Genomic DNA, 26711 nt, shown 5'->3' with positions numbered 1-26711 from the left:
GGGATTGGCTTGATGTTTTGAAAATTGATTGGAAAAGAGGCCCTATTCTCCATGTGCTCCTCACAGGTCGAGATCACAAGCCAGAGAGAGTGATTTTCAGAAAAATGTCATCTCTTCCGTGAACGATTTATAAGCTTTCCTCTGATTGACTTTCTAATCTTAGTAAAATGTGATGTAATTGGTTACTTAAGATTCAGGGTTCCTCCAACTTTGTTATACAAAGATAAATAAAAGTTTACGAATAAATAAATTAGGTATAGTCTGAGAGTATTCCAATGAATAAATCTCGATATATGATGCTATAATACGATATACATTTAATTTTTTATGTGAGTTTTGTGTATTCTTGGTTTTCATATTTTTTAGATTTCAATAAATATCCGAGTGACAATAATAGTCGTTGTTATCTATTTACATAAACCTGCCCTAGTATATATAATATATATTTTGTGAGTGAAAATTATAATTCAATTCATATTAGTTGATCGAACAATCAGCTGATTTGTTAGATATCGATTCAATAAATTGTCGATTGATCCTAGATTGATTGATGTATTAAATCAAAACAAAGGATTCTATCCTCAAATTGTACATGCAATCTTTTATTTATTATGATCTGCCAATAATAAACAAGCCGCTTCATAATTTTATTTACTGCCAAAGAATTCTCATTATTGTTTAATTACAATTTTGCATGGTTCTCTTATCACTCTAGATAATATGATTACTCTTTATCATAAATGATATTTGATTTTGCTTGAGTGGTACCTTGACTAGGCTATCTATTCTTTTCGTTTTACAATTCTACTAAAGCTAAGTTGTTCACTTGAAAAGTATTTTATGGTGTTAAAACTCCACATCACACCCTCTATACCCTTTTTTGAGCATTCATTGCCTGGACTATTAGTGTTAGCAGCTTTTGTATGTATAATAATATTATTATATTATAATATATAATATTATATTATTATAATTATGTATATGTTTTGTCAATAAACTCCTTTGGTTGCAATTCATTGGCAATCAGAGAAGTTATTATCATCATTATTATTAAACAATTCTCTAGCAGCTTTTTTAAGAGTGAACCATCAAAATTGCATTTTAAGCTCCGAATTCCATTTCAAAATTTCATTGTATTTGAGATTCCATTATAGTTCAGTCAAATGGTCGTTTTCCAGGGAACAGCCTCAAATAGTAATTTTTCTACAACCGCTTGTAAAGTTCTTCTTTATGAACTGAAAACTCATCATAAGACAGTTGTTTTGTGAGGAGCGAGCAATAATCGACTTCAGGCTCGCCAGGGGCCTGTTCCACAAAGGTACAAGAGTAGGTTACAAGTCTTGTTGCTGATTACAAGCGTTTCACAAAAGCAGAATTGTAAACTTCTAGTTACAATGAATTTCTACAAGTTTACAAGTGATTTGCTTGTTACAAACAAGTGTTTCACAAAGATTTTCATTGTAGCCAACAATTTTTGTCGAAATTACTTGTTTGTAACTATGAAATTTCTACCTAAGTGGAAAGCTATGTGAAAAATCTACAAGTGATCATTAAAATGATTTTAAATATTCAATGAATATTTCTAATAATCAAAAATGCCCTTTATTCCTCTATAATCCATTATTTTGGGAATATATGCATTACAAAATTGAATCTAATAAATTTCCGAAATAGTTATTAATGTATTACCTTATAGGTTATGTGTACTATAGTATATATATAGTATATATAGTATAGTATATATATAGTATATATATATAGTACATATACTATATATATATACAGAGTCCATATACGATGTAGGTTACAAATTCAGCAAACAATAAAGTAGACTGTACAAAAAACATTATATTGCTATCAAATATTTTCAAAGTAATTATTGAAAAGTACAAGTAGCCTTTTAAAAGGATGAAAAAAAGAAATTATCATGAAAATAGGTTATATTTACTATTGAAGTACTTGTAGACTTGTAAAATTGTAAACTTGTAAACTAGTAAAGGAATTATCATGAAAATAGGTTATGTTTACTATTGAAGGAAATGATGAAAAAAAGAAATTATCATGAAAATAGGTTATATTTACTATTGAAGTACTTGTAGACTTGTAAAATTGTAAACTTGTATACTAGTAAAGGAATTATCATGAAAATAGGTTATGTTTACTATTGAAGGAAATGATGAAAAAAAGAAATTATCATGAAAATAGGTTATGTTTACTATTGAATTACTTGTAGACTTGTAAAATTGTAAACTTGTAAACTTGTAAAGAAATTATCATGAAAATAGGTTATGTTTACTATTGAAGTACTTGTAGACTTGTAAAATTGTAAACTTGTAAACTATCATGTAAACTATCAAAACCTATGTATCATTGTAAACTATCAAAACCATCATAAACTTGTAAACTTGTAGATCATAAATAATTTTTGTGAAACGTGAGTACTTGTAAACTTGTAACTACAAGTACTTGTCCGTAACCATGGTTGCTAACAATACTTGTACCTTTGCGAAATAGGCCCCAGCTGTTTTCTTTATGCTTGCTAACCGCAGCGCATGTGCAGTAGGCTACACTATAGAAGAATGCAGTCCCAATAACTTCATGTCCCTACTTTTTTGCCCCATTTCCAACAGTCATAGTGTCAAAGTCTTGTAGAGCGGTGCCTCTCACCCAGAAGGTCCCAGGTTCAAATCACGGTCCCACCGGTTTTTTTTTTCTTGCAGATGATACTAATTGATTTATCTCATTCTAATAATGGACAGCCTTGAAGTGCTGTGAAATATAGTCTTCAGATCGTGTTCGTGGAAAAATCGAAAATTCGAGTGACAAAGTGTTGTTCATGTCGTTTTTCTGAGCAGGTGAACTAATGAACTAATTTTTGATCACAGTGTGTCCAGTGTACAGGGAATAACATTTTTCGGATAGTTAGTGACGGGTTTCAGTCACTCAAAAGTGTGCAAGTACCGGTTTTCTAGGTTAAATTGAACGATTAGGAGAAAGATACACTCACACATTGAAGTGAGGAAGATGGAATTTGATCAACTTGCATCAAACTTCAAAGACTGAATTTACCACGCAGGCAATACAGGAAAATGATAGAATGAAGCAACAATAATAATAGTGAAAAAAGCAGAGTACAAAGTTGGAAGAACAAGAAAAAGAATCAGAACACTTGAACTACCTATCAGCTTCTTATCTACCGTGACCTAGGCTACAGAATTCTTTGATAAGTTTCATTCATCACCACAGCAATGATAAATCAGAATTTCCTTTGAGGTGTCAGTATTGTTATCTTTGTTTTTTCATTCCATATAGTTTGTCAGTATTTGTCATTTTCATTGTATTTTGGCCGTGAAATTAAATCAACCACACAATGACTAATATTGAGAAAAAAATAGACCATATATTAGGAAGATTGAAGAAACTTGATGAGTTAGACAATAAGGTCGACACATTGAATAGTAACTTTGGAAAGGAAATAAATGAGATAAAAAATGAAATTAACCACATGAAACAGAAAAATTCCAATAATGTCATGCTTAAGGAAGACAAAGACAGAGAATTCAACTTGTTGCTTTTTGGAGTAAAAAGTAAGGAATTTTTTGCTATGAGATTTTTGCTAAGTGATAAGAATTTTGCAATTAGTAGTCCCTGATTCTAATGAAAATTATATTAGAGAATTATGGAGAACAAACAAAAATGAGGGAAAATCGCCTGTAATTGTGGAGTTGAATTCGATGATAGTGAAGAACAATATAAATTGAGTGCAGAGAGAAAACTGCAAGAATCAGAAGAGTTCAAAAATGTTCAGATAAATGAAGATTTCTCTCGTGAGAACAGGGCAATCAGGAAGCAACTATTCCTGCACCTTGTAAAATTGGAAGCAGAAGGTAGAAGAGTAAACATGATAGGGGAGAAGTTAGTTGTGGATGGGACGCTTTTATCCCTGAAAGAATTGGACAGACAAGAGTCTAACTCCGGTAAACGAGCGAGAAGTGAAGAGGCATCACCAAAGCCACAAGGCGAAGAGAAAGATTCTCTGGATCGCCTGTCTAAAAAGAAGGGAAGGAAAGTCAGTGGGAATAACAGCCTGGAGTGATTCCTCACAAAGAATGATGTAAAAAACAAAGAGGAGGACAGTCTGAGCAAGCAATCAGATGAAAATCACGATGGTGGTTCAAGATTAGATCAAACAGGCAGTCAGAATGAATAGGAAAAAATGGAAACTAGGCTGCCAACCAACAAAATGGACAGGAAAATGGATTGTAATTTGGATGAAATTAGAAGTAGTTTTCCCTCAGGACGGTTGGTCATCATGGGGAAGTACAACCAAAACCCCCCAGGAATAATTATAGGAACTCTACATTTTCGCACTCTAAGAACTGAAGAAAGATTTTGTGAATTGGAAAAAGCACTAAGAAAAACAAGTATAGATATTCTAGGAGTATCTGGAGTGAGAAGAAACTATGAAAAAATCATACAAAGAAAGGGTGGATATATTTTCTACCATTTTGGAGAAACTCAAGGCCAAAAATGAAGTTGGATTTATAATCAAAGAAAAATTAAATCAAGAATAATTGAATTTGAAGGAATAACAGAAAGACTCGCTGTTATGAGAATAAGAATAGATTGTTCTAAGATAGCTTATATCAAGTTTACTCTCACAGCGCACCTCAGCAGTTCCACTCTAATAGGACCGAGCCACGGCTCCTATCCTACTGCTAATCTCCTTGGCGATGCAGATGCACTGTCACCAGTTGGTGAGGATCCAACCTGGCGCACAGATGGTAGTACTGCATCATATCACTGTCAGAGATGCGACAGCATGTACCCTGTGCTTGGGCACATATGTCCATTGCGTACCCTTCTCATCCCAACCCCCCCTTTCCTTCTCGTTTATTCCCCCCCTTTCTTAGTAGAAACAGTGTGTCACAATATATTTCGTGGCTAATGAGGGAAATTGATTTTAGAGCTAGTTATGTCAACGTGTTTTGAGCAGGACGCAGCCAGAGCAGGTGCAACTCGTAACATGATCATCCTCTACACTTCTTCAACAACTTCGAACTGTGCCTTCCCTTAACTGGACTTGAAGGAAGATGCGTGAGGCATCGAGATATGGTACTGGTGAGAAGGCAAGTCCCGTACGACGACTTCCACGGCTCGTGACAGCCAGACAACCTGTTCCGACCTGTGACAACAAGTTTAGTCCAGGCGCTGGCTTACATTGAGCATACATGAGAGAGGCAGAGAATTTGACTTCGGATTATTGTTAGGGGGTCTTTAGTGTATATGAAACTCGATGTCGTCACTCCCCAGGGTGGTCGACAGCTTGGGTGGTGGGGGGTAAGTTGTAAAAAACGCGCGCTTATAAAATCGCCTGTCCTGTAGTTACTATTCATAGTACAACTTTTAATTTTTTTTCAATATTATGTACAAATAACTGGCTTTCAATGTGGTCCTCTACATTTTTGCGATAAACCGCATAGTTTTTCCGTAAAAAAATAAAATATCTCGAAAAATGTATTTTTTTATTATGGACTTTTTGTTATTTCTCGAATATTCAAGTCATTAGCAGACTTAGAGGAAAAAGCTCCCAATAAACGTTGTAGGCCGTCTCTTCTTGAATCCAATGATATATATAGTTTGGGGGTTTCGATCATAGATGCGTCAGTAGGAGGGGGATAAGTAGCACTGTTACGCTGCGACGCGGTCCTCCCCCATGGTTAATGCGCGTAATGGCCTGTCTATCGCATCGCTCCTACTAGTCTATGCATGCAAATTATGTATTTCAGGAACGCTATCTTATGTATTTTCGGTCGCTGAGCACGATTTTTCAACTCTCAAGTCTCAATAATTGATAATTCTCATCATAATATACAAATTATGGTCAAAATTACAAACTTCATCTCATTATCATTATTTATGATTACATTGTAATGTTAAACCATCTTGTTAGGAATCCTATATGTGTTTCTCAGTCTTTAAAAAACTGATATTCCATCAAGAGAGAATAATTATTCGATTTAGTTCAATTATCACTTTGGAATTGCGAAAGTCAAGTAATGGAGTAAGTTAAACAAATAATATAGGCTATCCCATATAGAGCACCGTGTAACAGGAGTAAAATATTTTCTTGATATAAATTTACAGTTGAAGCACAAATAATGCCAATTACTCCCATGTGATATGACTGAATATTTGATTACAAAGGAAATACAACTCTAAAGCTGCGTTTACACCAAAGTTATTAACGAGATGTTAATAACTCAATCTTTATAGATTCTATAAGATTGAACATAACTTATCATACACATGATGGACATATGTGTTTGCCAAGTTCCGTTAAATCCAATAGAATCTATAAAGATTGGTGTAAACGCAGATTTATCAACTGATTTCTGTAACTTATATCTACGCGAATAGATACTTTTCATCTGGCTGAGTTTGACTGATTTTCTTGGGGTGGTACTTGAATGAAAGTGGAATGGGAAATATCTTTGTTGAATTTGAAATATTTGGAGAGAATACTGTTGGAAATCTATATAATAGGAGGGGAGATCAGTATAATTAAGGTGTGAGAGCAAGCAATCAATTCAATGAAACAACTACAAGGACTCATGAACGGTTCAAATATGAGAGATTGTCAATATATATTTGAAAGAAGTCAGGAGCTATTTGTGGAGTTTTTTAAGAATAACAATGTAAAATCAATGACTACTTGAAATTTATGACTGATTATTGTAACATAGTTTAAATGATCTTAAATTGTATTCATGTTCATAAGGAAGGACTCTGGTATTGCACACAGAAACTGTACGAGAAAAGATCCCATACTTTTTTCATTCAATCACACAAACTATGTTATGGAGTCTGTGTTATATCTAGAAAATATGAAAAAATACCCATAGAAGTAGAAAATAATTTTCAATAAGGAAACATTAACTCTATACAGTCAATACATTGACTGTCTGTCAAATGAAACCTTGAAAATTCCATAAATGTGACAACCGATCATGCTTTGGAGCAAACCCTCATTCGATCATCCAAAACTGAGTGATTGGAATAGCTAGTTCTTCAAAGGCTTTCCTAAAATGGCTGCTACTATATAAATAAATCTTCCATTAAAGATATTTTGTTCAAGTATGTTGACATCATAATGGATATCATTATGGAGATTGTGAAGAAAGTCATCGAATGAAGTAAAACAAGAATAATGAGAGATGATAATGATTTCCAGAAGCATAACCTTCTCAAGAGAACATTACATTTTTCTTCAAGACTCTGATGGACAACAGAATCTGCATAATGTTATCAATGGTCTGGAAGCAAGTGAAGAAGTGTGTAATTCTCTTTTGAACGTATAGAAAGAAATAGTTATTCGGTCTCCAACGATTGTTATCTGAACATAGTTGTGGCAAATTGTAAAAGTGTATTCTCACCTATAAAAAGAAACAGAGTTCTTTCATTCTCCACGATGCAATCAAACAAAAATCCTAGTCTTAGTTAATTCTAGAACAAAAAGATCATTCTGATATCTGTATTTTTACTAGGTAGCTGTTTAAAGATAATTCAGCATTGAAGTTTTAGTGCAGCATGCATTTCTACAATAACCGCAATCTCTGTCAACATCTGATGGATATTTGAAAAAAACTCTTAATCTCACTTGGCCCATGAAATTGTAAGTGAAACTAGTTGTGGATTTGACTAAATCCCTAAATATCGTTGACAAATTCGCATAATGATGACATGGCTCTCCTAAATTCAACTCCTACTTCACTTTTCAAAACTTCAATACGCTGCAAGATTATGGAAACTTTGTGATGAGAAGAGTTATAAAAATTCTCAATAAAGATGGAGTGATACAGGTGGACATAGCTTTTCATGTCTATGGTCTAAAATCAAACAAAGGAAGTGAACATTTAGAAGCAGCAGAGTAAAAGTAAGAGTAAGTAGCATAACCTTTAGACTGTGTATTCCAAATTAAGGTTTGAAGCAGTTTTGGGCAAATGCCTGTTGTTTTTACCTGAATTGTATTTGCATATGAATAAATAAATAAAATAAAAATAAAAGAATCACTCCAATAATATGCTCTCCAAACCATCGAGACTTGATTTCTAAATCTGTGGCAGAGATTTATTAATGTGACATGCAAGAATCTATAAAGGAATAATCCATACGTTAGCTACGTGCAGGAATACATACATTCATTCATTCATTTGTGGATAAAATTACAAATCATATAAATATGTTTGGGAAAGAATAACGGGCATGGCCCAAAACTATTCGAATCCCAAATTTTGATACTGAATAACTTGTTACCATTTCAAAACAGTCTGAACGGGAATATCAGAATGGATGAATCAATCAAAAGTTAGTGAAATATCATTATAATAATACTGTTAGAAATAATATGAATGAATATTCAAATTTTCATTTAATTTTGATTTGACACATATCTATTATTATATTGGATTTAATTTCTCAAAAGTTCACGACAAACTGAAGATTCACGAAAGATTAACATTTTCATACTAAACATAATCATTATGATAATGAATGAATGATCAATTCCATTTCCACCATGAAGAACTAAGAAATTCCACAAATATTTCTTGGAAATTAACTGACCACTATATCAAGTAAGCGTGGCCAGTGTGCAATTGATAATATAATTTAGCCTGCAGCGCATCACAATAAATTAATTTGAGATGAAAACGATAGAACATAAAAACATATAAATATTATCATCATTCTATCCTAATATATTTCTTAAAACACAAGTTTCGTTTATTTCAAACAGTCATTTCTTAGTTTCCTTGCAGAATGAGATGAAGTTTGTAATTTTGACCATAATTTGTATATTATGATGAGAATTATCAATTATTGAGACTTGAGAGTTGAAAAATCGTGCTCAGCGACCGAAAATACATAAGATAGCGTTCCTGAAATACATAATTTGCATGCATAGACTAGTAGGAGCGATGCGATAGACAGGCCATTACGCGCATTAACCATGGGGGAGGACCGCGCCGCAGCGTAACAGTGCTACTTATCCCCCTCCCACTGACGCATCTATGATCGAAACCCCCAAACTATATATATCATTGGATTCAGGAAGAGACGGCCTACAACGTTTATTGGGAGCTTTTTCCTCTAAGTCTGCTAATGACTTGCATATTCGAGAAATAACAAAAAGTCCATAATAAAAAAATACATTTTTCGAGATATTTTATTTTTTTACGGAAAAACTATGCGGTTTATCGCAAAAATGTAGAGGACCACATTGAAAGCCAGTTATTTGTACATAATATTGAAAAACAATTAAAAGCTGTACTATGAATAGTAACTACAGGACAGGCGATTTTATAAGCGCGCGTTTTTTACAAATTACCCCCCACCCCCCCAAGCTGTCGACCACCCTGGGGAGTGACGACATCGAGTTTCAAATACACTAAAGACCCCCTAACAATAATCCGAAGTCAAATTCTCTGCCTCTCTCATGTATGCTCAATGTAAGCCAGCGCCTGGACTAGTTAGATTTTGGACCAAATCTCCCAATTCTCCTGGGTTCCGAAAAATATCAGAATCGGAAGAGGACGTAATGTAAGGATTGGAAATGCCTTTCTCGACTCAGAGATCTCGATCCTGACTGCTGGAAACAGCTGGTGACCGAGGTGTTGGACTCAGTGACGGCCAGCAACACCCGGTTCCTGAATGTTAGAGTCGTGAAAGAGTCTGATTCCACACACTCATTCCTATAATAATGTCTTGATGAACACTGGTTGAACACTCCAAATGTCAGCCTACTTAACTCGATTCCTGGTTTCTCTTGTGCTGATAGTTTTTTAAGGCAGTAGATAATCATGGCGGCTCAGCAATACTCGTGAGAAATGATTTTAAATTTAAAGTTAGAGGTGATTTACATGTATTTAATAGAGAAAAGGTATTTGAGGCATCGTGCATTGAGCTTACCAGACCTAAGGTACTAATAATATCCCTCTATAGGATCGCCAGACGAGAGCATGTAGGAGAATTTTTTGAAATACTTGACTCTTTCCTCCATCACGTTGGTGTTGGAGCCAGGTATGAAAACGTCTTTTTTGCAGCGGATTTCAATGTGGTCTTGGTGACAGCAAGGATGCGAAAACTTTGGTTGAAATTTTTGCATCATATGGCTTATCCCGCAATTTCAACACCCCAACCAGAGTAACATCAATTTCTGCTACCTGCATCGACAATAATTTTTCTAAAAATGATGTGGAAGTCAGCAACGGAATTGTCCTCAGCATGGGGTTCTCTGACCATGGGGGGTTGTTTTTACCCATGTCAGAGAGAGTCACAACTGAGTCAAAAGTTCAAAAAAGTGTGGAAATGAGAAACTTCTCTATTAGCAACTTCAAGGTATTTAGAGACAAGCTCTCTGTTGTAAATTGGGATTTCAATGAGTCTCTCACAGTCAATGAGAACTTTGATTGCTTTTTAGGAAAATTCCTGCCTATATTCAATGAAATATTCCGTGCCATTTCTATAAAACAAACAAATAGAAAGGGTTGGATTACTGCTTGAATTGTAACGTCAAGTGGGAAGAAAAGAGAATTATATAAGCTGTACATGGAAACACAGGAACTTTAAAAAATATTACAGATCGTATAATAGAATATTCAAAAGTGTCATTAAACTTGCCAAAAGGAAATATCATGAAAAGTACTTAGAGATAGCCAACAACAAAGTAAAGGCCGCATGGGACATAGTGAAATTTGAGCTAGGTAAGCACAAGGATAAAGCAAGTACAATCTCATCTAGAGCAAGAATCAATCCTAGTTCAGTAGCAGAGGATCTTAACAGTTTTTCCATCGATGCTCCAAACTGTGTTGGAAGTACTCACAATCTGCTTGCTTTAACAAGCAACGTGGTAGGTAACTGCAGCTCCAGGATGAGATTTAAACTTCTTAGTCCCAAGCAAGTGGAGGTGCTCATTAAATCGCTTGAAAATAAAAATCCAGCTGGATGGGAAGTTTTCAGGATGGTTGCTGATATATTGTCTGAACCCTTGTCCATGATCCTCAATCAGTCTTTTACTGTTGGCGAGTTCCCTCATAAAATGAAGTATGCACTGAAGAGATCTATTTTCAAGGAAAATGACAAAGAGGACTTGTACAATTACAGACCCATTGCCATCCTCACAGCCTTTCCTAAACTTTTTGAGAAGGCAGCTAATGAACAAGTTCTTCATTTTATGAGAGTGAATAATATAGTCTCAAAAACACAATTTGGCTTCTTAAGGGAACTTGATACAGAAGCTGCTCTAATAAAATTTTTCAATACTATGTTGGCAAGCTTAGACGTCTCCCAGCAGGTATGTGGAGTGCTTTGCGATCTGTCAAAAGCATTCGATTGCGTAAATCATGATATTCTTGTTGAAAAGTTGAGAAAATATGGCATTTGGGGAAGGGAGCTGTGGTGGTTCAATTCTTTTTCGAAAGAGAGGATGCAGGCCACCCTAATAAACCATGACAATAAAAATTATCAATCAAAATGGGCTGTAATTGATGCTGGTGTACCACAGGGCTCCATTCTTGGTCCCACATTATTTATTACTAGCAGGTAACCCGTGCTTCGCAAGGGTCTTTCTTAAAACTTGACATAGTGGAATCAATAATCCATGCCACGTGTAGGCCTAAACATTGCATAAGGAAAACGAAGTTTCAAAACTATGTTTTTTAGGTGGAAAGCAATATAGAAACAGATGTTCCTTTTTTAATTTCGACCATATGATTTGGTGATTTTTTTAATTAAATCAAATGTACCATTAATGAAATTTAAACATTAATTTCGGAAAATCTAGAAGGAAAATTAAAATTTGGGCTTCCAGGTGCACAAGATTGATATTTTTAGAATCTATGTGCAAAATTTGGAGATCTAAATCATTCACTTTTTTCCGGTATGCAATCCACAAGTTGACAAGTTTTGATGCGAAGAAACGAACACATGAACAAACACAACCCTACTCTCTCTTATTATATAGATATACGCAAATGATCTGTCATCTTGCTCTACTAAGCCACTCATTCAGTAAGCCAATGATACATCTTCTATTATCACTAATTCAAGTTTGAGAGCTGTAGTCACCCAAACACAGGAAGAGCTACTGAATATCAAGAGATGGTTTGCTGCAAATGGTCTGTCTATGAATTCAAGTAAGACTAAGCTCATTACCTTCCAACCCCCCCATTTTGCAGCCAGTAACTTTAATGAGTTGGCCAATTTGAGTGTACCCCAGCAGAGCATTGCTGTTGATCTCCTAGGAGTAACACTAGATAGTAGATTGGACTGGTCAGTACACACTCAAAAAATATGCTCCAGGGTTAACTCAGCTATTTTCTCTCTGCGAGTGCTCAAAAACACATTGAGCTTCAAAGCCCTAATGGTGGTATATTATGGTTATCTTTTTCCTTTCCTCAAGTACGGCATAACCCTTTGGGGAAGATCAAAATTCTTCATCCAAGTACTTAGATCTCAGAAAAAAGCATTAAGAGTTATTTTTGGTAAGCCCCCCCCGATATTCCTGTCGAGAACTATTCCTTAGTAGCAGGATATACTTACACTGCCGTCACTGTATATCTTGGAGATCTGTTCATACGTTCACAAAAACCTACCAAACTTCACCGGCAATAATGAAATCCACAGTTACAATACAAGGCACTCAGCCTCCCTATCAGTGGCTGCTCATAGAACCGCCATGTTTGAAAAATCTCCGCAATATATGGGCCCAATAATATATAATAGATTACCTCAGGATATTAGAGACATGGCGGACTTACAAAGATTCAGAAGCCGCCCTCTGGTGTGTCAGAAAATTTCAGATTCAAATTCAGCACCCCAAAATACATATTGAACCGCCTAGAAAAATTCTTTCTGGGCTGTTTTCTGAAAAACGACCATTTGACTGGACTATTATCTAAAAAAGGCGAGAGTCATTTTCCATGTCCAATGGCTCGATTTGGCGTAAATTTTAAAGAACTGGAAATGGAACTAAGAAATCCTTGGTTTTCCGGGCACTCTGTAGAATGCTCCTGGGCAACAAAGTCAACTTCTTGTTTTCAAGCTGTCAAATACTCCAGGATAATTGCACAAAAAATCAGTGTCTTCGGAGTTTTTTCTAGTAAAAAGTAGCTGGTGACTGGACTGTTAGAAATGTTGTCTAATAACTGTCACCTGAACTACCTAAATTCATAATCATTGCAGGTAACATTGCACAATCCAGCTGAGATTGCTCCTGTTTCTGATCGGTATTTTGATGTGCCTCTCAACCAAAAAGTATCTCTGGCTGTAAAGCCCAATATGATGACAACTAGCAGCAATCTCAGGAACTACAGTCCTGAACGCAGGCAATGCTATTTTGCACATGAAAGGAAGCTTGCATTCTTCAAAGTGTACACTCAAAATAACTGTGAAATGGAATGCCAAACTAATTACTCCTTGAAGGAATGCGGCTGTGTTTGGTTCCACATGCCAAGTGAGTATTTTTTTATTTATGTACTCATGGATTTACTCCATCTGAATGTTCTCCAAGCAATTATAGCAGATTTATCAATCATTGGGAAAAAATCCCTCAACATTCTCAGCCCAAAACTGACCTTCAAATATCAAATTAAATTTTATTTCCAATACAGAAAATACACTTACATGAATATGTATGACAACAATTAATAGATGTGAACAGAATGAAGAAATATAATGCATAATGAGTAATCAATCAATAATCAATAGCCACTGACACATTAATCAATAATAAATTACAAAGTAGAGGAAACAAAACAAAAACTCTCAAGGCTTAGCCTGAGGCGGATGGAGTATCAGTTTTGTATATCTATTTTTTCATTAAAGCATTTGATAACTTCTGATTGAATATAACAGTATTCAGTAGAATACCTGCTAACTCGCATCAGTTTATAAGGGTGGTTTAAAAGTATAATTTTTCAGCGTTTTGCTTCCACGCTCATATCCAGAGAGCAATTATGCATTTAACCGACATAACTGACAATTCAAAAATGAAGCTTGCTAAATTCTCTACACATTTTGTTTCGTGGAATTTTGTGATATTCCCAATAGTTCCCGAGATATTCGCTCTTGAAGGTGTGTAATTGTTAAAATAACAGGTTTTTAACCAATGTTTTGCTCTTTCAGGACTTATAACTCTCCAACAATGCATTATAGAGAATGATGCCCATTATAGGTCTATAGAACATCGAATGCTCTTTGAAATTGTGTATTATTTCACTATTCCACGTTTTCCTTTCATTGTTTTAGCAGCTTCAATGTAGGGGGTGAAATTCTAATTGCTACAACAAGTTAGTGTCAACTCCGTGGTTCCACACCTTCAACAGAGGGGATAGAGATGCGCATATTTGCTATGTCCACCTACTAACTAGTCAAAATCAAGCTGCAAAGTCAAAAATAGTGTCACAGACACCCCATTCAAATGTCATTGTCAAACGATCAATTGTTGCAGCAATGGAAATTTCACCCCCCATATTGAAGCTGCTATAACAATGAAAGGAAAACTTGGAATAGTGAAATAATAAATCATTTTGAAGAGAATCCAATGCTCTATAAACCTACGATAAGCATAAGTTCTTATGATGCATTGTTGGAGAGTTTGGAGAGGAATAGGGACTTTTGATATGTTCCCCTCTCAACTAGTCTCAACAAAGCTGCAAAGTCAAAAATTTTGTTCAAAACATTCCCTCCAAATTCATTTGTCAATAAGTTTTTGTTTAAATAATGTAGATTCCACACTCAACACTAAAGTTGCTGTAAAAGGTGTAGGGGAATTCGTAAAAGTGTGAAACTATACATCAAATTGAAGAAAATTCAATGCTCTAGTAGCTCATAATCAATATGGATTTTCTCCATCGATTTTCAAAAAGTTATGAGAGAAAAAATGGAAGAATTGATGGTGAACGTGTTTTTTTCAAAAATGTCACACCTTCAAGAGCAGATATCTCGAAAACTAGAGGAGATATAAAAAAGTTGTAGGATTAATATTGTAGGAAATTATGTAAGCTTCAATTTGTTAAATGATAGTCAAGTCCTTAAGATACATAGTTTTTGAGTTTCATGCGAGAGACCAAGAAATGGTACCTCGGCACAGAGGGTAGAGGTGGGGACTTTTGATATGTTCACCTCCTTACTACCCTAAACAGTACTGCTGGGACAAAAATTGACTTCTCAACTTTTCTGTCTATAACTTTCCCTTGACTGGACTATTATATTAATACCCCTTTAATATATTCAACATGTGCTTTCCAATTCAAGTTGCAATCTATTATCAGCCCTAGGTATTTTATTTTCACGACCTGCTCTATTTCAGGACAACCACATACTCCTGTACTACATAATATTATAATTGCATGATACTTTAAAGGTGCACCGAATGAATAATTTTTTCAAGCATTTAAAATAATATATTCTGATTTGGGGCTCATGACCATCCAGTTTAGGGTGGACCAGCTCCTCAACAGTTTAATATCGGACTGCATCTTCTTCCTCAATTCTTTAATGGAAGGAAACTTCTATATAATAGGGCTGTATTGTCAGTAAATGCTGACAATTCACCTACGAATTGCACATTGCACAAGCTATTAATTATTTAGATGAGGAATAGTGGCCCAGAGAGAACTGAACCCTGAGGAATATCATGATCAGCAATTGTAGAGTTGCTCAGTTTTCAAGCCAAATATTCATTCAGAAAATATGTAGAATAGGTTATTTGAACTATGGATTGAATAATACAGAAAAATGAAATTGAGATAATGCACTCACTTATCACCCACTGAACCCTGGAGAATATTGATCATTTGAAAAAAATTGAAACCAGAGATGAATCACGAATATCAATTACTTCTATGGATATTCCTAATTACAGGAGCAAAGGATACTCCAATCTGTGGTGGAAAGCGTCATGACTGTGTATTATTCAAGGCTTTTGGTGAGTACACGTTGTGGTGTCCTAGATTTGCCCCGTGACCTTCAAACGGCATATAGGCAAGATTCGGTATATAGTTTGCAGGGTAGAATCATAGACGAAGGATAAGTGTAAGCTATATTTCTTGTCTTTGGTAGTATCCAGGCGGAAAAGCATTCCGCTCGTCCATCTCTATAGATGAAGGATGCTCCCTACAGAGCGTTATACACGAAGGAACATCCTATAGAGGCTATAGAATCACGTATTTTCTAGTCACTGTAATAGCTCCCTAATGAGCTTCTGAGTTTACTGGAAAAATTTCAGCGTGACACCTTGACAGATGGACGTGTATGTTTAACTTTCTGCGATATTTCAGCAGAAACTCATAACTCATAATTCTTCTTTTGTGAAGTAACTTCAATTGATTCTCCACATTGCATATGCAATATGTATACAAATCAAATGGAATATCGAATCGAATATTTTTAATTGCCATCAACAAATATTGTATCGACAACATCAATGTAACATAAAAACATTACACATTAAAATTTGTGCACATGACAATATAAAATAATAAATTAGAAAAGTAGTACTGGTCTTCTTACTCAAACCTGAAAGTTCACATTTTCAAAGAACTACTCAATACTATAGAAAGGATTTTCAACCAAACAAACATCTAATTTTCTTAAAAATACTTCTGATAGTAAGAGTATTTACAAATGCCATCAAATAGCTTATTATAAACTTTTTTGCAAATTACTATGTGAATCCTGAGTGACTTCCCCAATTTCAGTAGGTACTGAAAACTCATTTTTAATTTTGTCCATGTATTATGTGAGTGGATGTCTTCATTAAGAGTAATGTATTTATGTAGTTTTTTTCCAAATAGTATACAGCTAATTCATAAATGTACAGATTAATAAAAGTTTTTATCTCCGGTTTAACGAATAAAGGATTGCAATGGTCCAAATACTTTGCACTGCTCATAATCCTTACAACCTCTTTTTGTAACTTGAGTATTTTGTCAACACTAGCACAGTTACCCCATAAAAGTAAGCAGTATTTAATAACCGACTGAAAAAAGGCAAGAAAAGGCCATTCTTACACAGTTTGTTGTAACACAATTTTTCAGACGTCCCAAGAGATACACCACTCTTGAAAGCCTCGTTTTCAGATAATCGATGAGTTTCCCCCATTTCAGCTGATGATCAACATGGACACCCAAGAACTTTACACTATCTGTGTTCAATAAGTTCATTCTTATAAGGTTTCAAACTGAAGATAACATTCTCAGTTTTCCTCTCATTTAAAATATAACCAGAAGCCCTGAACCACACTTCTGCATCCGCCAATGGAATGTTTACAAGATTTGAGAGTTCTGCAAAGTTATCTGAGGTATTCGAGAACGTTGTGTCGTCATCATATGAAACTGTTCTACTTAATACATTGTGAGGAAAGACATTTATACTTATCAGAAACTGCAGAGGGCCAAGAACAGAATCCTGAGGTACCCCATATTTCAAATTTACAAGTTCATACCAAATATCAAATATGAAATAAATAGTGAAAGTGATTCACCTCTGAATCCATAATAATCAAGTTTTTCCAACAAGTCAGAATGGTCAACACCATTGAATGCTTTACTCAGGTCACAAAATGTGACCTGGTTATAGCACCTGTTCTCAAAGACCTGAATAACATCAGAGACTAGACTCTCCACTGCATCTACTGTTGCCTTACCCTTTCTAAAGCCACAGTGGTCTTCAGATAATACATTTTTTCGTTCTAAAAATTCATTTACCTGCTCACAATACAGAATCTCTATGATCCTGGATATAACTGGTGCTGAGGAAACTGCTGGTCGGTAGCTCTCTGGTTTACCTTTATCTCATTCTACGAATATAAAGCACACCTTAGATATTTAAAGAATATCTGTAAAAATACCCTCTAGCAGTATTCTATTAATACACAGAGTGAGAGAAATCACAATGAAAGATATTATTGATTTTAAAAAACTTTTGGACATGTAGTAGTAATAATCGTCACTATATGAGTTACTTAAATGTTTTGTAGCTCTCAAGACATCTTCTTCAACAATAGTTTTCCACTTGAAAGATTCATTCGACCTATTATTTGCTTTATGAAGACAGTTCTTTGCTGTCTCATTTGGCTTTACAATGACACTTTTTACTTTGTCTACAGATTCCACACAGTACATATTGAAAGGATTTGGTGATATCATAGGCTTTATTCCACTCGACAGGTTACAACTACTTTTAATTAGATCCCAAGTAGCCTTACATTTATTTTTGCTACTATTTATAAATTTACTGTTAAAGGAAGCTCTGGCATTAGATATTTCTTTTGTGTACTCTTTCTTCAGTGCTAGCAGCTGGGCTTTAACTATACATCGCTACCGGTACTCTTATAAAGAAAATCGAGAGAAAAAATTTTATCTTTAGTCTTAGCAAGGTTTGGGGTATACCACTTTCCTTCTGTTTTAACTACTCTATTTCTAGTATTGCACTGTTTTGAAACCAAGTAACAATCAAGTATGCTGGTCAAGGGATTAAAAAAATTATTAAACATTGTCGAGCCATCATTGAGAGCCAGCAGGCTCCAGTCAGTGTTTCTCAGAGTTTCAATGAGGAGAGGAACATTTTTAGAAGGTAAAATGAGTTTGGTAGTACCACTTGAATTATTGAAAGCGTCAGAATCAACTATACATGATATTTTGGGTGTTATCAGACTCAACAGCAATCCATCATGGTCAGAAAACGGAAAATCCTTAACCATAGAACACTTAACTTGACAGTGTTGACAATTTACAAGAACATTGTCTAGGCAGCTATCACCTCTTGTCGGCTGTGAGTTGATACAAAAACAATTGGAACAGGATCTTGAGGAACTCCAATGCCTGAAATCAACGTTGAAATCACCTCCAGCTATATAGCCCTCCCATTTAGATAGGTGAGTTAGAAGACTCCCAAGAGCGCTTAGAAATACATATGGATCATAACCTGGCAAGTGTTAGATACAGATAATTTATAATCTTAAATCTATTAACTATGATAGCTGATGCTTCTAGGTTGAATTCAGAAAAAAGCTATCTATATTCAAAGCTCTTGTCCCAATGCTATTGGCTACAAAAATAGCAGTGTCTCCTCTGAAGTTGTTGGTTCTACAAAAATAAGAAGAGCAATAGGCCTAGTACCCCTCAGGGTGAGAGTATTCTATTTCATCATTACATAACCAATGATATGTCAGACATAGAAACAGAATAGGAGCCCCTCAACCACTTTTCAAATCTGAAAAAAGACTTTCTAAAATAACTGATTTTTCACTCAGCCCTTGTACATTCAAGAACAAAGATCCAAAACTTGCTCTCTTAAAGTCGGTGTTATTCAAGCTACATACATCTATATTTACAGGTTCCACCTCACTAGAAATCAGACCTTAACGAGGAGAATTTGTAAAATTCCCCAATGGAATGGATTTCTGCTCATCAGCTACCCTATTTACTTACTACTTCCATTATTTTTCTACAGACATATTTCTCTTCCCAAGGGTTTAAATGTAAACCATGTGAGATGTGAAGTCTTCTACCAATGTCACCATTATTCAAAGACCTTAAAGATGCTCGCATGCAGCGCTAGTGTCGTACTTGGAATTGAAATCCGCCATTGAGGGGGCAACCCATAAGATTATTACATACCAATGCCACCAATGCCTTTGTGATCTATTGTATTACAAATCCTTCAATTTCAAGTAAGAGCTATCATTGGGAAGGCATAGGCATTGTGGGTCTATATCTCTTTAAGGTCTTTGCAATTATTAATAAATAAAATATTTCTGAAATAATAATAATAATAATAATAATAATTATTATTATTATTATTATTATAATTATAATTATAATAATATTAATAATAATTTTTATTTCCATTAAGATGTGCACAAAAGAACAAAAAACAATATTATATAAAATAATAATAATTACACTGTATGGATAGTTAAGTGATACAAGAGTCTGTATATAGCTAATGTCGTGAAAAAACAAAATATCACTTCTACACACACAAACATCTGAAAGGAAATAATTAGGTACTCCCGAGGCAAAGGCCTATATGGGAGTCCCAGCATAAAGAAATAAATCAGAAACACACTTATAATTTGTAGATGAACAAAAAGATAATAATAATCTGAGGTAAACCTATGTATTATTTACATTAAAATATTCAATTTTTGATTTAATCTGTTATTTTGTGGTAACGGTGCTTGGTCGGGCTACAACTTACTAATTTTGTGTTGTCAATATTATTCAGAATCATTCCTTTACTTAAATTATACATCATTGGAATCAACTGTAGATTTAGGAGTTTAAAAAAATTATTTTAACGAAATTATTTGTATCAGAATTCAAGTTAATTTGTTGAAGAAGACTTCAACATAATTCGTTTCTAATAACCAGACTTTCAATTCAACCTTGAAGCTTACCATATTATTCAGCTGTTTCAATTCTAAGGGTAACATGTTATACACTCTTGGTGAGATATATAGGTAGTGTCTTCGATAGATTTCTTTGTAGGGTCTGGGTGGAATCCTGTTCTGAACAAAGCTCAGGCTAGAGCTACCAGAGGACTGTAATTTACTATTTAAATAATCAAATATAAACAAGGGGCAAAATTTAATCTTCAATTTGAGCCAGGTTATTTGTACAGTTAAACTCTGCATTAATGAACAATAAAAAGAGCAAAAACTCACCAAATTTATTCCAATCTTGACTACTTGCCCTTCAAAGCCTTTATTAGGTGTTCTGGTCAGGTTCAGGGTGGGACGAAATCGGGGAATAGACAGGTTATTTGCTTACGGGCTGCCTTCTCGTTGATTCTGTGTTCAACTTGCAGGTCATACACTGTGTTTCGAACAAAGCTCAAACTGGATTCTTTATAAATTCAAATCCGATTCAAATTAATTCAATTCAATACTATTTACGCTGTTATATTCATAATTCACACACATGACACTCAAACAATTATTTACAAGAAATTTCCGATCGAAATTACATGACAAATTCATTTTTCATCACAAATTCGGTCTTGCACAACAATGGGGTGACGAGACAAGACTGACAAAACTAGGATGACTCACAAAATCATCGACAAGGCCAAAGCAAGCAGGACGGTCTGCGCCGACGCAAACACAAGCCTGCTATTGGCAGAAATACAGTCTGGCATTCTGGCGCTACAATTCGAGTTCTCTGGCCAGAACATACCCCCGCCTCTGAAAAACTATTTTTCAGCCAAGTTACAAAACTGAAAAAACCAAGGAAAGGAAAAATCCAGACATGCCAAAAAGAACAAAACACCAACACCAAAAAACAACACAAAAGAAAAAATGCAACAATCACAACAACTATTAAGTTGGGAGTGGATATAATTTTGTTACTAGGTCGAATATGGAAACAACGATTACACTTAAAGACACAAATACAAATAATAGAGCGAGCAGACAGTATACTGAATTTCTGTCTGATCAAGGACAACAATAACGAAGGTCCAGCATGACAATTCTTCTTGTGATGATAATCAATCAACATCAATACGAAAGCGTCGGATTTTGGTAAGATCATCTGATGACAAGTCTCAAATTCGAGTCCAGCATGAGACAAACGACCGCCGACGCGAATCACACCTCTATCAATGAATGGAGACAGGCGATGTAGGCGCATAGAACAATCTTCTCCCTTCTCTAATTGCACAAATTCAGATGAAAAATGTATCTTCTGTACCACTTTACATAGATACCTCTCAGCAACATCGAAATCTGATTCTTCTGATTGGGGTAAGATTCGTAATAATTTGAGAACAAGAATTACAATTCTCAAAAGACGACCATAATCCGAACAACGACCAATCAATGAATATATTGCATTGCTGTTACAATCAGGTGATTTTGTGACTGTCAACATTGACGGTTTTTTCGCCTCCGGTGGATCCACTATCTCTTCCATTTGAGTTCGAACGGGCCAATCGCATTCGTCCTCTGCTATCCATGATGGACCTGAGAGCCACAACGGAAGTTCACAAGCTCAACTGGTGATAAACCTCTAGACAAACAGTCAGCGGGATTTTCAATTCCAGCAACATGCATCCACTCCTGTATACAAGAATCCTGTATTTTTGCGACGCGATTACCAACAAAAGTTTGCCATTTCGCGGAGGGAGCATTAATCCAACACAAGGTGACTGTAGAATCAGAGAGTGCAACAATACGAGACACATGACAACGTTCACTAATAATAGTGACTACTGAATTCATGAATTCTGCCAACAAGAGTGCCGCACACAACTCCAAACAAGGTATTGAAACAACTTTAGATGGTGCTACCTTGGACTTTGAACACAATAATACAACTCTTGGCTCCTCGCTCTCCTTCTGCGAGTTCACATAGATAACTGCAACATAACCAGACAATGATGCTTCACAAAAACCAATCAAACTGATGTGAGAATCCTGAAACAAACCAACGTGACATGAAACAGCAAATTTCAACAATAGAGGCAACTCTTTTTGACAATTCTCCCAAAGAGTGCAGATAGACTCAGGCGGCTTCTCGTCCCAATCCACTCCTAATTTCCACAGTTTCTGGACAAGACATTTTAGAAATAATGTAAACGGTGACAAGAGACCAAGTGGATCATAGATACGAGCCACCACTGACAGAATAGAACGCTTAGTAGCGACGACCTCACCACTCTTGACTGAAAACTGAAACAGATCAGTACTAGGTTGCTAATTCAATCCCAAGATAGCCAAGGAGTTGTCTGCTTCGAAATCCTTGTACGAGAACGATTTCTCTTCCTCCGAGAATTTCTCCAACATTGATTGTGAATTTGAAGTCCACTTTGTGAGCGAGAAACCTCCTCCCTCAAACAGCTGCTTGGACTGACGATACAGCTCCGCGGCTTCTGACTCTGTGGCGACAGATGTGACTAAGTCGTCCATGAACATGTCTCTTGGTATTCTCGCCTTGGCTGCTGGATAACGATTTCCATCCTCCTCTACAAGCTGGTGGACGGTGCGAAGCGCCAAATATGGAGAGCTTGAAACACCAAAAACAACACAATTGAGCTGATAAATTTCGATTGTATCCTCCGGTGAAAATCTCCACAATACACGCTGATAACGACAGCAGGAATCCTCCACTAATATCTGTCAATACATTTGTTTAATGTCGGCAGTTAGTGCGATTGGGAACAAACGAAAATTAACTAACAAAACAAAAATGTCAGTCTGCAATTTGGAACCAGCATGAAGAACCTGGTCCAATGACAAACCAGATGATGTTCTGGAACCAGCATCAAATACAATTCAGATGGGCGTGGTAGTGCTGCTTGCTTTCACGATGGCATGATGCAGTATGTAGTAACCACCTCGGTCTGTCTGATCTGCTACAAACGACATGTGACCTTGACATAGGTAATCGATCAATATTTCATGATATGAAATACGAGTATTGCTGTCAAGCTCTAGTCATCTCTCCAAAGTCAGCAGTCTGTGTTCGGTGACAGCATACGAATCTCCCAAGCTGCTGGGCGGCTCCGCAAATGACAAGGTAACAACAAAATGACCAGAATTCACACGATGTACAGACTTCCGAAAATTTACCTCACACTCCAACTCTTCCGGTTTCAGTTGACAGCTTGGTGCAGGGCACGATTCCAACTCCCAAAAACGTTCCACAAAACTCTCCAACGATGGACTACTAACGAATGGACTACAGATGGCTGTAAAACAATTCAACACAGTTGTTGTTGAAGTGAGAATCAGCGCACTCCCCATCAGAATGTGACCAAAGACACTATTAACAGTCATCAATTTGTGCGATTCACCTGTACTAGGACTCCCACGTAGCAAGTGAGGAACTAACTCCGCACCAATGATGCCATCTATTCTACTAGGAAGGTAGAATTTGTCATCAGCCAGTGTGAGATTTTCAAGATGATGAAGTTTGGATCTGTCGATTTCACAAGAAGGCAACTTGTCGATGACTTTATCTACCACTGTGGCATCCATCGAAAACTTGATGGTAGGATCCAACTTCGACTGAATTGACACACAAGTACGACCTCGAACTTCACTAGTACCACCACCGAATCCATGAACAACGGTTTTCATGGGCTGGAATGGTAGTCTCAAACGCTGACACAATTTGGCTGTAACAAAATGACACTGACTCCCGGTGTCAACCAAGTCACAAAGCTGATCATTACAATCTCGAACATGTGCAGTGATGGTCGACAACACAACAGTCGAATTTTCTACATCGTTGGATGTAGAACAACAACTAATAGGTGATGTGCCACCTGCCTTGGAGTTCGACGAGGACACAACACCTTCATTGGAACTTGATCTGGAAAAGTGCAATAAAGAATGATGAGATTCTCGACATTGAGCACACTGAGTTTTACTGCGACAATTTCTACTCAAATGATCCACATCAAGACAACGAAAACAACTAAACTTTCCTTTAATCAAACAATAACGATCCCAAGGAGTCATTTTCAAGAAACTTGCACAATCTACTAACCGATGACCCGGTTTTGAGCACTTCAGACAATTGGGCTTTCTACTAGATGCATTGTTAGATGAATCATTAGATTGAACCACAAACACCTTTGATTTATTATCCTTTTTGTGCTTCATATTAAACGATTCAGTCTGTTTCTCATCAGAAGGAAGAGTCTTAATTTGCTTTTCAATGAACTTGACATAATCGGTATAAGTTGGCATAGCCTTGTCACGGATGGCCGATTCAAAATTTCTACGAGAACTTGGATCCAGCAATTTCAAGCCATGATAGAGGAATATCGAGTCTGACAAATCAATGAGTTGCAATCTCTCCAATGCATTGATTGAACTGCAAAACCCATCCAAAATCGCAATACAACCTGCCTTTGATTCTGATTTTATTGGACGAAATTCAAAAATTTGTTTGAAATAGGCATTGACTTGCGCCCATGGATTGTTATAGCGGGTCAATAATGCCTGCCAAATTATTTGATAATTGTTAGCCAATGGTGGCAAATGACGACAAATATCTGCTGCTTGTCCAGTAAGTCTACTTACAAGATATTGGACCTTCTGCTGATTGTTCAAATTCTTGTTGTCATGTACCAATGCCTTAAATAGTTCATAAAACACCGACCATTGAGTCTGGTTCCCATCAAATTTCGGAAGGTCGATTTTAGGCAGTACCGACTCGGACACAACCGGCTGTGAACTAGCTGCTGTAGCTGCCGAAGATTGAGCAATAGCAACAGTCGCCTCTTTCTGTTTGAGAGTGTTAGCCGCTACTTCAATATACTGAAACAGATCTAGGTGTGAGTCGTTGAATGCTACAACATGATCTTTATTCAACTCAAGTTTCAACTCATTAACCACTAATTCTGTTTTCATAATCCGAAATGGTCTGAGACACCCGAGGATACAAGATTGAAAATTGCTCAGCAACTTTTGGATCAGAGACATTTTTAGACAGGTCATAAATTCTTTGCAATCTGGCATACAATTGTTCCAGTTTAGCGCGATGCACCCTGATTTGTTTCTGTAATTTTTCCTCCATCTTGAACTCATACACAAAACAATTCAGCCTCGACAATACAAAACAACAGACAATAAAACAAGAATGAGTTCAAAAACTAGATGAAAGGAAGAATCACGACTAGTAAGTTATCAAAGTTAAACTTTGATTATCAATTCACAAGATAAGTTATTGCTGAGAACAAAACTATATGATTAGATAATGTTCTTCCAACAACTCACAAACAAACGATAACTTGTTGAATTGAACAAACAAAATCATTCTGGTGATTAACCTTCACTAACATGTATAAAAAATGGAAAATACAAATTCCAACAAACAAACAAATTCCTGAAAAAAGAGCACAATGAGCCCAGTTTTAGGAAATTATAATTTTAACTGAAATAAATTTAATTTCAGACAAATACAAATTGACAAGAAACCTTGCTCTTAGAACAAGGCTACACAAACTTAAGTTGAGCATGGATCAGACCATTCTCAACATGCCAACATTGGACAAATACGAAACTGCTTAAATCCAATGTGTGTGTATTAATCAACAAATTACAAATTTAAATTCATCCCGGCTCGGCAGGATGAGAAAATGTTCTGAACAAAGCTCAGGCTAGAGCTACCAGAGGACTGTAATTTACTATTTAAATAATCAAATACAAACAAGGGGCAAAATTTAATCTTCAATTTGAGCCAGGTTATTCATACAGTTAAACTCTGCATTAATGAACAATAAAAAGAGCAAAAACTCACCAAATTTATTCCAATCTTGACTACTTGCCCTTCAAAGCCTTTATTAGGTGTTCTGGTCAGGTTCAGGGTGGGACGAAATCGGGGAATAGACAGGTTGTTTGCTTATGGGCTGCCTTCTCGTTGATTCTGTGTTCAACTTGCAGGTCATACACTATGTTTCGAACAAAGCTCAAACTGGATTCTTTATAAATTCAAATCCGATTCCAATTAATTCAATTCAATACTATTTACGCTGTTATATTCATAATTCACACACATGACACTCGAACAATTATTTACAAGAAATTTCCGATCGAAATTACATGACAAACGCAAATTCGGTCTTGCACAACAACGGTGTGACGAGACAAGACTGACAAAACTAGGATGACTCACAAAATCATCGACAAGGCC

The 26711-nt window shown here is 35.9% G+C and overlaps 1 protein-coding gene across 5 annotated transcripts in view; it reads left to right on the top strand.

Annotated features, from left to right (window-relative positions):
* LOC111049667 (pickpocket protein 28-like) overlaps window positions 1-26711 on the top strand; it is a 111108-nt gene that overhangs the window by 67875 nt on the left and 16522 nt on the right. For all 5 annotated transcript variants that reach the window (XR_005572796.1, XM_039440023.1, XM_039440021.1 and 2 more), the window contains exons 7-8: window positions 13243-13513; window positions 15926-15988. Coding sequence is in view for 4 of the 5 variants with exons in the window: in XM_039440023.1 (XP_039295957.1) it covers window positions 13243-13513; window positions 15926-15988 (334 nt within the window). In the remaining variant the exon portion in view is untranslated. The remainder of the gene's footprint in view (window positions 1-13242; window positions 13514-15925; window positions 15989-26711) is intronic.

This window comes from Nilaparvata lugens, chromosome 13 (assembly GCF_014356525.2).
Source record: "Nilaparvata lugens isolate BPH chromosome 13, ASM1435652v1, whole genome shotgun sequence".
Lineage (NCBI taxonomy): Eukaryota > Metazoa > Arthropoda > Insecta > Hemiptera > Delphacidae > Nilaparvata > Nilaparvata lugens.
This window is presented reverse-complemented; position numbering and strand designations above follow the sequence as displayed.